The sequence below is a fragment of the Cryptotermes secundus genome, unplaced genomic scaffold, assembly GCF_002891405.2.
Source record: "Cryptotermes secundus unplaced genomic scaffold, Csec_1.0 scaffold446, whole genome shotgun sequence".
NCBI lineage: Eukaryota > Metazoa > Arthropoda > Insecta > Blattodea > Kalotermitidae > Cryptotermes > Cryptotermes secundus.
Window position 1 is genome coordinate 1209050 of NW_019731271.1, and position 13111 is coordinate 1222160.

Consider the following 13111-nt stretch of genomic DNA (forward strand, 5'->3'; position numbering starts at 1 on the left):
TTTGGAGGAACATATCACCTCCATATTCAGGGTAGAAGGAAAAAATAAGAAAATCCACAAGCAAAGAGACAATGAGAACAGGTGCAAGCAGACTGATGTTGGAAATAAACTCAGCTATATGAGAGCAGGGAAGGAAGGGGGGGACAAGTCTACATGGGAAATCAGCAGAGAGGGAGGGGGGTAGGGTTTGGGACCGCAGCAGGGTTTTGTATAGAATATTGTTTTGGGGGAGAAAGGCAAGGTTACTGGGAGGGCATTAACCCTTAAGCTATGTGAGTTGGTCATGGACTGTGTGGCCTTGTGGATCTGGCGTCATGTTCCGTGGGGGGCGGGGTTTAGTGAACAGATGAGAGGCTCCCATGACTTGCTGAGACAGAACCCCCCCTTTCTGTTCATGTTTTTGGGATGTAGTTCAATCTCAATGGATTCCCTAATTATACGATCCATATATCGGGTCTTGGTGGCAAGGATGGAGGTATTCTGAAGCTGAATGTTGTGTCCTAAATTGATGCTGTGTTCAGCTACAGCTGTCTTCCTTAAATGTTCAGCACCTTCTGTATTAACTTCTACAGAAGATTTAGGTACAGATTCAGATGCTGAAGATTGCAGACAACTTAGCAGTATCCCAGATAGAATAGATGCAGGTGGTGGTTCAGATGAATTTTCCAGTAACAACCCAATTCCCACATCTAAAATCAGAACATTTTCAGTACTAATACAGGAACCTTATGACATGAATAAAACTATAAGAAAAGAGAAATATTCAACTGATAAAGCACATGCTACAGAAAATGAGGATAAATTCCTGAAAAATGTAGTAAGTGTGTAGCATTATGAAACAATGAAGTGCATGACAGTAGCAGAAATGAAAGGCAGTTCAACAACAGAAAAGAACCAAGTGAAAAGAATCTCATTATAGGGAGCAGTGATAATAAAAATGTATCTTATAAGGCTGGTGAGAATAGCTGAAATGGTGCCATTTCAAACCCAAAGGGCTCAATCTATGACAACATGTAATAGTTCTACATGTAAAAAAAAATTGCCAGGAACTTACTTGTAATTACACATTCCCAGAGCCAATCACAGTTGATCAGCCTGTCTAGCAGGGTAACAGATAACATACACAATATTGAATGTTGTGAAGTAGGAGATAAAAATAACCATATTTCTTCTTTAGATGATGCTTGTACCACACACCAAACTGATACATTTAATTCTATAATGCCAAAAATTTATTCTAGTTGGATTTCTGGTGACAACAAAAAGGCTCATAAGTCTGTCTATATTGAAAAATCATGCAGTAGTAGGTTATCAGATGGCAGCAATGATAAGGATTTAAATTCATGTGGGTCCTTAATTAGTGAGTTGGTGGAAATTGGGTTATCTGAAGGGAAAGGTAGTTATAGAATTCCTAATGAGGCTAATGATTGGTACTTTCCTAATGCAGAAGTTTCAATATTTGGTAATGTAAAGAATTTAGAGCTCTCAAATTGTTGTAAGAGTAGGAAGAAAAGGAATCATATGGGACATAAATGGGAAAGCTTCAGCAATGATAATGATGTTGGCAGTATGGTAGATTTTGTGGTTAACAAAGCTAGTGGTTCTCTGGAACAGCATACTTATGTTGAATTTGAATATTGCAAAAAACCTGTGATCCACAAACACCAGCAGTTGACATTCGTGCAAATAATGGTGACACTAATTACCACCCCTTTCTTATGTCCCATGCTCTTCCCCCATCACAATTCATCACGACTACCAATTTGGACTTGCAACAACATACAAATTCTGCCCTCATGGTCCACTACATGGCAATAAATACAGTGACTATGGCAGTAGCAGTGGAGGTGGAGGGGGACAACGCATGGAAATCCACCACAGTGGGGCTCAAGGGGCCAACAGCAGTTCAGGGAGCAAGAGGAATACCTTCACCCGTAGTCTGTCAAATGCAGATGTTCCCTCAGACGAGAAAGCTGGTATGTGTAAAAATGGACTGGTCAGATGTAAAGAACAAATTTATATGAAGCTAAATGTGTGTGTAAAACAGGCGAACCACCATTTATCGTTCTTGACTTAAGGTTTTAACTCATCAACCATTCAAGTTTAATGATATCAAGTCAGTAGTCTCCATTTAAGTATTTTCTTAGTTTAGTATTCAGTTCAATATCCTCAAAAGAAACCTTTAATGTGAGTTTCACCATGTATTTAATGAATGTGATTCACAGAGATTTGAAAGTTGTCTGGCAGTAAACATCTCAGCATTGTAACATGTTCCCATCCTACTTGCCCAGCATAGTGGTACTTGTAATAAACTTTGTCTGTAGAATCTTTGATACATCATACATGGAGTAGGTACCCTCACAGAAGAAAAATCTTGTATGTTCAGTGCAGTCTCTAAGATGGTGATTTTGGTTCTTGTTGTGTTTTTGTAAAATCTAGAAACTTTCTAATGATGATGTAATGATCTGGTGATGATGCATTTCCAGAGATGTTCTTGACTGACAGTAACAACCATGTTAACATGTACTTACGAACAGCTTACTGACTCTTTTTGATGGTGTTTCTGTTAAGAAAAATAACAGTTTTTTTTACGGCTTCTTTACTGAACTGACCATTAAAATTTGTTCATAGGCAGTGCTCATTTACCTCATGTATCACCTAAATTTGCCGGTCATGGTAGCCGAGCGGTCTAAGGCATGTACTGTCTTCGCTCGCTTGGAAACCGGGATCGTGGGTTCGAATCCCACTCAGGGCATGGATGTTTAGTTTGTGTGTGTCCATTCTTCTGTGTTTGTGTACAGGTAGAGGCCTTGCGACGAGCTGATTACCCGCCCAAAGGAGTCCTACCGAATGTGTAAAATCTAGAAAAACCGAAGTGAACGGAGAAGTTCATGGAGGTAGGCCTAGGCCCACTGGGGCTGTAGTGCCAAGGAAGAAAAAAAAATCACCTAAATTTATTGATTCTTTCTGATACTAAATAACTCCATATGCATAGTCTTTCTTGAATGCTAATAACTGTTCAGCTATTAAGAGATTACCCAAATTATATAGAACCTGGTAGTTCATTACCACCTTCACAAGAACCCAGAACTGGACCATATTCTGCAACATATGAATCCAGTCCAATCCTTTGCACTTTATTTCCTTATGATTCATCTTACTATGCTCCTTTCCATGTCTGTGTCTCCAGAATGGTCTTCCAGCCTCAGGTTTTCTGGCCAAAATTTTGTATGCATTTCTCATTTGTCCTGTACATGCTACATGCCTTGCCCATCTAATCCTCACAGAATATATCTGAAGGATGTATTTCATCCTTGGAAAGAGATGTGGATCTAAAATAAGTTTGAAAATGTTATGTGAAAAGTGATTAATTTGTGCTTGCTGATGCATAATATCCAGACTGCAGAAAATGTGAATTTGCAGAATTGTATTAATCCCTTTTTACAAGTGAGCACTCATCTGTCCATCCTCATAGTAGTATGTAAGTGATCAAGGGTGTCAGACTGATGAATGCTGTCTAGTAGTGTGAAAGTAATCAGTGTATATTGTGATATTCAGCTACTATCATAACACAGTCTGTTATAACATGAGTAGCATATAGAAGGCCTGCACAAATCCAGGGTGCCAGCTCACCATGGCACATAAAATTTTCCTGATGGCACTTAGAATTTTCATCCTATTATATAATTACTACCACATGAATTGTCAAGGATGATCATCAGAATAATTTTATTGTTCCTTTCCTTTATCCTTTTTGTATCTTCTTCTCCTTTCTCCCTTAGTGCTTTCCTATCCCTTGTATTTATCTCTTCTGTTATCATTCATATCTTTTTTCTTTCTTTACTCTCCTTCATATTGAAACAGTTACACCACCTCTGTTGTTCTGTTATTCTGCTCTATCTCGTTATCACTTCCCCTTGTTTCTCCCTTATTTCTTCCCCATTTGTTACATTTGTCCATCCTATCATAATTCCTCTCCCCATATCCTGGCAACATCATGTTGGATTGTTCCAGAGCATGAAAAAAACTGCCTGTTATTTACATACAGATGTTTCAGTTGCCCTCTTGTTAATAAAAATGAGCATATTTAACACCAAAGGTATTTTGTTTTTTATTGCAGTTCCAAGTTTTTGGAGTTGGCTTTTAGATTTACAGATGATTTGTGGAGGCCTGGCATTGTACAATTATCATTCCTGTTTGCTGATGCCCACATCATCTTAAACTTGCACTCCGCCCTAATTTTCACTTTTCTATTAATGTGTGTTGTATGTGGTAATAGATGGTAGCCTGAGTGACACAGCTGTGGGACACATTCATGGGATGGAAGGGTCACGGCGAAAGATGGTAGGAAGCAGTGAAAGGAGTGGGAAGCCCACTGGAGGTGGTGGAAATAGTAGTTGTCAGTTTGTGGGTTTGGGCAAGAAAAGTAATTCTACATCTCAGCTCTCAGCCACAGGTAAGGAACAATTTTTTCACACATTTTTGCTCCTTTATTGCCTGTCTCTCAGTCTTATGTAAAACATCATCTTGGATATTTCCTCATATATTTGTAACATTAACCTTTGTGTTTCATTGTGTTAATGTCACTTGAAATATTAATCCAGCCTAGGTATGCACACTGGATGCAAAGAGTTAAACCAAAGCTATAGCTGATATTTTTTTAGCTATAGGTTTTAAACGTTGAATTATTGCTTGGTCTTAATGCTGCTGACAGTTGAGTACCCAGAAATATTTGTATGACACAGTATATAGCTCAAGGATATTTGCATTTTAAAGTAAGATGAATAGAACATGGATTCCATTGGCAGATAGTTATATCTGAGAAGCATAAAGAGAAATTCATAATTAAGAACGTGTATAAAGAAAGGAGACTTCATCCTTATTATCATATTATTTCAACTTATGAAAGAATCATTAGAATTAGGCCATGTTTCAAATTCTAAGTTATTGATGCAAATAAATAGTTTTAAATTTATTTTTAGGTTATTTCTGTTATATCTTTTATGTTTGAGGTAGATTTCAATTCTCTAAATTATAAAATCAGTGATGTATCATTTTTAAAGAGTATATTTTCTGATTTAAAAATGTTATAGAACTTATGCTGTATTTCTGACTTTTTAACACTGGAAACTGAGAGTAAGTTATCCCTACAACGGTCCAAGGAGGCCAGTAGGGTTGTGAGACATCAAGGCTGCCACATTTTCTAGACAGTTGACTCACAGATGGTGGTGAGGTTACTTTGTGCTCTTTTATGTTTTTTAGAATACCAGATTATAGACAAGGTCCAGACACACAGTAATCCTGAGTGTTATACACCATGGTCAAAAACCTTGTAGTAATCCACCAATTCCACTTGTTCCACAATCAACCCTTTGTTGATTTTCACATTTACTCCTTATTGTAGATTTGTGGCGCATTCTACTGATTTTAATTTCTCTTACATTAATGTGACCATGAAATATCCATTGCTTCTTTGTTTGCAACACATTTCTTTGTATTTGTGTCATACCAACACACCATATTTTTTAGAAATTTTATGGTATCCTTACTCCATTTGAAGAAACTATTTATTGTGTGAATGGATACATGAACCCTGAAAGCTGTATAACAAAATGAGATTATTGTAGGACTTGATGACATTTTGTTTCCAGTTATATATGTAGATTGTCCGTGTCATTCATTCTGAGTGTATATATGAATTTCTGAGATCAGTTACAGGAATTTTTCTTACTTCTAGAGAAATGATAATTTGAATATTTTGATGGTTTAACATTACTGAAAACATAAGACCATGAATAAGCAATTTGTAGTGTTGCCTTTTTGTTCAGTAGAGCCCTAATTATCCATTGTGCTTCTGTAAAAGATAGCAGAGAAAATAAAATATTCATATTTTATTGGGAAAATTTCACCATTTAAAAATAGATATCATGGCTTTTTCTACAATGAATAGCATTATAATCTTAAAATGTTCATTTAAACATAAATCAATCTTTTATTTGGCTAATGCAGATCGCTAGAATGTCTATCTTACTTGCTTCATCTTGGAGGTCAGACTGTGATCAACACTCTACATACTATTAATATCACACCCAAAACGTGGGAGTGGATGAAACTCATATCATGTTGTCAGTACATACATATTGTTAGAACGATTATTTTATTGATTCTTAGATTATTTAATGATAATTTTTCAGCTGTATATGTTTTGTGATGTCTTAGTAGGATGATTGTGTGAATTACAAATTGGATAGGATGTGGGTGAAATTGTTATGGCCTATTGTAAGGTTTTGTCCCAACAACTGCATGTAGGATTTGAGGGAAAACACAGAAACTCTCATAATAGATGGTCTCTACTGAGATTAAAACTTGGACGTTCTTGAATGTGTAATAGGAATGCTGTCTATTCAGCTGTAACATTCAGTACACATTTTTAGATATTTGGACAGTAAAGGTCATTTATGACCACATATTTTGTATTTTCTACAAGAATCTTAAAAGATACATGTTTATAGAGGTGCAAAGACTGCGTAGTGCACAAGCAGATCTTACATTATATATTATATTAGGAAAGAGTACTTCTTGAGACATATTGGTCAATAACACCTGAATGAAAACTTTCCTGTTTTAGACATAATAATTAGTAGCTGTTCTGAGACATTTCTCATGGACCTTGTTTGGATACAAGCATGTTTCATTTGTCAAAATGTTACTAAAGTCAGAATGCACTGAGAATGCAATATTGTTGAATTCAAATAATGATGCCTTTTGTTTAATGTGTATATATTAGCTTTCCTTATTTTTTAACTTTTTTTTCTGTGTTCATTAAATCTGATCAAGATTAATAATTTTACTTAGGGCTCTACAGTTGATGTAATATTACATAATACCATATGTCATTCTATCAGTATACTGACAAAATAAATTACCATTACTCTGATTTCTGCCTTAAAGTTAAGATATACGTGTATGTAATTATTCTTTCCTTACAAGATATATTCTACTGCACTGTCATTAAATACAGTGAACCGTCAATGCTGTGAACTTACCTGTAACAGGCTAAATCCTGGACAATGGGCTGTTGTATTTATACGGTCATACATAACTACTGTGTACAAAAGTGCAAAAATGTGTTTCCTTCATTTCACTTTTTGTAGGTTTTACTGTAATTGCTCTTACATCTGCAGTCCTATAGATAAACTGTAATAAATATCCAGAATTTCTAAGCCTCTGATATTATAAGTTAGATTAGTTTGAATATATTATATTGAATTTCACTCATCGAACTCTTTGGTCAATTATTTATCTCTTACATCATGTAACAAGATTCTTGTTTGTTATTTATATATTTATATATAGGTTAGCATGAAATTGTATAATGTAACATGCTTATTTAGGTACTGCCTTGTAAGCTGATTCATGTTCTTCTTAATTTAACAAGATCCGTGGTACTGTTTTAATGTTACAATTGAAAAGCTGTTAGCGAATGTAAAATCACTGTCCTTCTCACTCCATTGATTTATTGATGGATGATATCTTGTTATTGTTGTTGTTTTGTTGCCTGTGGCAACTCCTGCAGGTCGCAAACGTAGATTAGGTTTTGGGCGTAAAGGCAAAACTTCATTTACCGTCCATAGAAGCGAAGAAGTTTTGCCAGACGACGTACGCCACCTGGTGAAACAAGGCTCAAGTGCGTCAAGTGATGGGGAGGGATCACAGGATGGAGACAGGTTCGACACCACCATGCCTTTCCTACCATATCTTTCCCTTACAGATGCCTACTATAGGCAGTGGCCTATCATAAAATAACTGATGAGTTCACTGCAGCTTCTTAAGGTATAATATTATCCATCTGAGACTACATTACAGCAGATGGATTCTGATAAGGCTTTATTTTGTGAATAAACCGATTTGAACTGCAGACCCCAAATCTGTGCTGTGTACAGTTAGCTTTACATAATGGAATTGTCACTTATCAGTTATTGAAATGGAGGTTACTTTGGGATGTACCTCAAACTTTCAATCTGTCACAATTAATAATCATTCATTTGATGTCACCGTTGAGATTATTTATTTGTGTTGAGGCTTTAGTGTTTTTGTTTAATCATGCTTCTGAACCCTTGATCTGGTTTCTAGGAGATTGTTTATGCCTCAGTCAGTTGAGGATACAAATACAAAATCAGGATAGCTGCTTTACATGTTATTGGGTTGGAAATAGTTTTGCTTGTATTAATTTAGAACTTCTTAAATTGTGCTCACCTAGGTATACTCTAACACAGAAGAGTGTATTTAAAATGTATGCGAAGTACAGAACTTGTAGTAGTTCAAATAGAAATTTTAACTGTAATTAAATCTTGGTTCTAAATATGTAACAGATCTTACAGAAACTGAAGTGTAATATAAAATTTGCTTTTTACCGATGCAAAGATTGCTTTTCAGTCACGATCATAGACAGTTTAATGTCTTTGCATGAATCATGCTTGCAACATATGAAGCTTAAATCTGCAGACTATGAAGTAAGATTCATATGTAAATAAAGGGGCAGATTTCATGTCACACATAATTATACATACAATTTAAATTTTCGTATATAAAATACACTCAGAACTCCAAAGAAAGAAGAAAGCGGGAAGAAAAGAAATAAATATTGGAGGAGAGAAAAAGAAAAGAAATAAATTGCGGTTGTTTATTTATTTATTAAAATTTAAAAAATACAAGTATTGTTAGTAACTCAGATGAAAAGCACAAAATTGTGGAATGGATAGTGAATAATGAATTGGAGATGAAATGAAAGGAATTGATCGTGGCCTAATTTGTGGTGCTATCACATCATTGCCTGGAGGGACTGAAGAAAACTATGAAAACCCTTAGTCAGGATGGCTAGCCTCTGGGCCAAGATTTGAACCCAGGACCTCCTGAATAAAGTGCTGGAGTGCTACCTTAATGACTGCAATGTTTGGTGACAATTTTAGACATTGGATAATATTGGATAATAGCAAACAGACAGGGTGTGATGATGGGAGCTGGACTGAGTTGACTCAGGTCAGGGTCCATTGCTTGGCTGCTGTGGACATGGGGATGTACCTTCATGTTCCATAAAAGCAGGGAATATATAAACTGATGGAATACTATCAACTAGTCAAAGAAGGCTTTGTTATATGGGATTATTATTCATTTCAGCATATTACCCATTTCAAAACATTATAGTTGACTTGCAGTATTGACATGGAAGAATGGTAGTAATCTGAATAATAATTCAGTTCAATTATTTATTTATTTGCATGCTTACTGAACAGCCAAGTGGTCAATTATAAAACAAGTATTGAAATAAAAAACACATACATGCAAACAAAAACAAAAGACAGGACAAGGCAGCTTGTGTTAATTAGACAACAACTGTATAACTGCTGGCACATCTGAACTTACTGAATTAAGTTCAGCTGTGCCTTCAGTTATGCAGTGAGAAAGAATATGTATGAATACAGTCATATTCGATGGTGGTGGTGGTGGTGGTGGTGGTGGCAAAGATGATAACAGTAACAATAAAGGAAACCATACTTATCCTTTGAAACCCTAAAACACTTCGGAATACATTAGGCTTCCATTTTTCAGTCATTTTTGTTTGCCTTGGAAAATAGCATTCCCTCATAAAATACAAACAAAATAAGAGTTAATTTTTATGCATTTTAATTTATTTGATGTGTAGAGGAATACAGCTTTATGGAAATCAGTGGCAGAGTAAAATCATTAAGGAATGAAACTTATATTCCTTAGTCTCTTAGTTCAAATATTCATCTCCAGCTAAGAATTTGAGCTTTGTAACAAATGCGTTCATAGTTGTTGTACCATACCTTAAGTTCACTCCATAAAAAACTGTCTGGTTTCTGAGAGTATGTATATATATATCAAATAATTAATTTCATAGTTTTCTATAATTAAATTGAATAATGCTTTTATTTCTAAATGTGTATGTTTTGAAAGTTTGAAGTACTCTCCTTTCTAAGTGAGATTTATCCTGTTACCTCACCTTCATCCACTAAACTATTAACATATGGCCATCCTTATACCAACTCCACATACCAGATTCATGGGATATGGAAGACACAATAACACTGCCATTCAGCTAACAGCACTGTCTTTAGGGAGAAGAAATGTAACACACTGACTGTTGCTGCAGTGCCCAACTACTAAAACCTTATTTCTGTATAGTGGCTCACAGGCTTTTATTATTAGCAATGACTGACACCATTTACACCAATTCCACTTCCAACTACTCCTTTTAGTCTGCAAGTCTGGAGGAGTGAGTAATAATCCATCAGTAGTAACAGTAGTAACACTTCGAAGTAACCTAGTATGCTTATCCTAAACATATTTAATAATTTTGTTTTTGACAATGTATTGCATTCATAACCCAAAAAGTATATTTTCATCCATTATCATACCTATATTTCAGTGAGAGAACATACAAAATGTTATGATCTGCATTCAAAATTATATGCAGAATTAATTTTGTCTTAATTGATCACACTCAATATGAGATTTTTCATGTTACATAAAGTTTGTAATTTATGGAAGAGGTAGCTAAATTTTCAGACCCACTCATATTCAGAAATTCATAGATTTTAAAATTCAGTGGATATGTATAGAATTTGCTGTTAAAATGTAATACATTGCCTGGAGAAACGTAATTGTAGAAGATGACTGCTTTAATATTTGTTGAAATGCTTCTCCTCCTGGCTTTTTACAGTCGGTTAAAATTACTGTAAATCTTACACATTTAGATTTGTTGGTAGTGGCAAAATGTAGTGGCTTTTCTGGGTGCTCTTTTTATGGTCTAGTGATCAAAGTTAGGTGCTACTGGCTGTGCTGAATGTCCACTTCGCTCCTTAACAGACATAGAATCAAGCATTTTGTATTATCTATTGTTCCTGTAGTGTTGTTTCTTTATTTAATGTATAGACCACTAGAAGTACTGTCCCATTTATATCCACCATTTTGTCATATTTTTGTGAAGTTGCCATAAAAATGAAGCTATTTATACTGAATAATCATGATTTATACTGGATACTGAATTTATACTGAATAATCATGATCAAAAATCCTGATTTGGTAAATTATAATACAAAGGCTCTTGTTCTTAAAAGACAATACAGTGCTCAGTTTATTACTAATTAGCTACTAGTTACTAGCAAAAGCAGCAGAATTCCTGTGATTTAAGAGATGATCTTAATTTTGTGGCATGCAGTTCCTGTATTCCCTTTCTCAGGATGTAATATAAAAAGATTTTTCCCTGGAAACTGAAATACTTAAAATGAGAAGCTAGAGATAATCTTTACTATTCCTAAAGAATAATTACTAAAATTACTAAAAGAAAAGGAACATTTTAAACAAATATAAAAAATTACCTTTTGTAATTCATTTCTTGACATTTCTACAGCATCCTATCCATTTATACACTGCAAAAACATTTGCTATTTTCTGGAGGTACTAAAATTTACTGAAAATTGTCTATAATAATTTCTGTGCTGAATCTAACACACAGTGACTATGTACGTACTCTTTCATCCTTAGCAGAAATTAGGAGAATTCAGCATGAGATGTAACTTGACAAAATGTTGGTGACATGAGTTGTGCTTCTATGGCTTGTAATACCTACATGGAGAGATTAATATATTAGTGTCATATATAAGGGCATGCAGAGTAGTGCCATCTAGGGAGTTATAAATAGATAAATTAGAGTAAATAGTGCTGTAACACAAGTTTCAAGAGGAGAGATGAGAAAATTATAAGCATCTTAAATTACCAGGTAAGGAAATTTTGCCTACCTTTAATTCTGGCAACCCCCCTCCCCTTTCAAGTTCCTGTTTACACACACACACACACTCACAGTATTCTATGAAACATACAATTACATCAAAAAATGTCAATAATACATATTTTTAAGCTTCTTTGTGCTTACCTCTCAGAACTTCAGATAAAGATGTTAGATACAAACATAATTGCTTTTCATTGTATATGCCATATCATTTTTATATGTGCATTTGCAAAAGAATTAACTTTAATAAGGTAACAGCAGTATCTGCATATAAATTATTAAACAGTTCTGTTAAAGTCAGATACAGTAATTTATTTCAGTAAAAACTAATCATTTTGGTTTTTGTATAATGATTTATTTAACATGATTTTCACTTATAAATACTGTAGCGTGAATTTTACATATGTGGTATTCAGGTAATTCAACAGAATCTGTGTTTTTACCAGCATGTTTGATATTAATATAGTGACTTCAGGATTGTCTGAAATATAGCAACATGAATTTGTAACAGAACCAATATTCCAAAGGAATTCTAATTTGGTAATACAATATTTATTCCATCACACTGAATAAAAAGAGAAAGTCTATCACTGAATTTTAAATTATTGTATTCAAAATCAAACAGTAGAATACTGCCATCTTCTTGAGATGAGCTGAGTATTGAATCTGAAAATACAAACACAAACATCAGATGTACTGGGTGCATAAAGCTGGCTCTTAAATGATACTGAATTTTATTACTTATGTTTAAAAAAATTGCCACAATAGTCACAAATACATGCCATTTTCATGATGCCAATATGACCCTGTAACTTCCTCTCCTGACCATGAAGGCTGCTGGGTTTGGAGAAGTTTGTCACCTTAATTTGTGAGTACTATTGCATATGTCTCTCTGAGAAAAAGAAATGAGAATACCTGGCCAACAAGAATGAACTGAATGAATGATTACAGATTTGCTATGCTATAAAACATACATTAATTTATTTTTCAGAGCAACTTAATGGTCTATTAAAATTAATGTATTTAATATATCGATATATTACATGTTGCTTTCAGTGTCTCCTGTGCTTACATTTGTGGCTGAATTTTGCTGTGTGGAATATGTATGTCTTGGCCTAAGACACATGGATTCTTTTCACTAGATTAAGCCTAATACTGAATATTTACATTGTTAATCCAATTTAACTTGCAGTCACATTTTACAGGTTTCACCTGCACTAAAATTATATTTTAATTGTATATTTTAAGTGAATATCATACTACAGATATTGTAAATTCTAAATTCTGAATTAAAAGAGA

At 34.5% G+C, this 13111-nt stretch overlaps 1 protein-coding gene across 13 annotated transcripts in view; it reads left to right on the plus strand.

The window, feature by feature from the left end:
• LOC111866799 (regulating synaptic membrane exocytosis protein 2) overlaps positions 1-13111 on the plus strand; it is a 204580-nt gene that overhangs the window by 149989 nt on the left and 41480 nt on the right. For 11 of the 13 annotated variants that reach the window (XR_004513257.1, XR_002843211.2, XR_002843213.2 and 8 more), the window contains 2 exons: positions 1825-1976; positions 4280-4456. Coding sequence is in view for 2 of the 13 variants with exons in the window: in XM_033752416.1 (XP_033608307.1) it covers positions 1825-1976; positions 4280-4456 (329 nt within the window). In the remaining 11 variants the exon portion in view is untranslated. Of the gene's footprint in view, positions 1-1824; positions 1977-4279; positions 4457-7576; positions 7728-13111 lie in introns of all 13 variants that reach the window. The other 2 variants (XR_004513258.1, XR_002843212.2) reach the window with 1 other exon arrangement.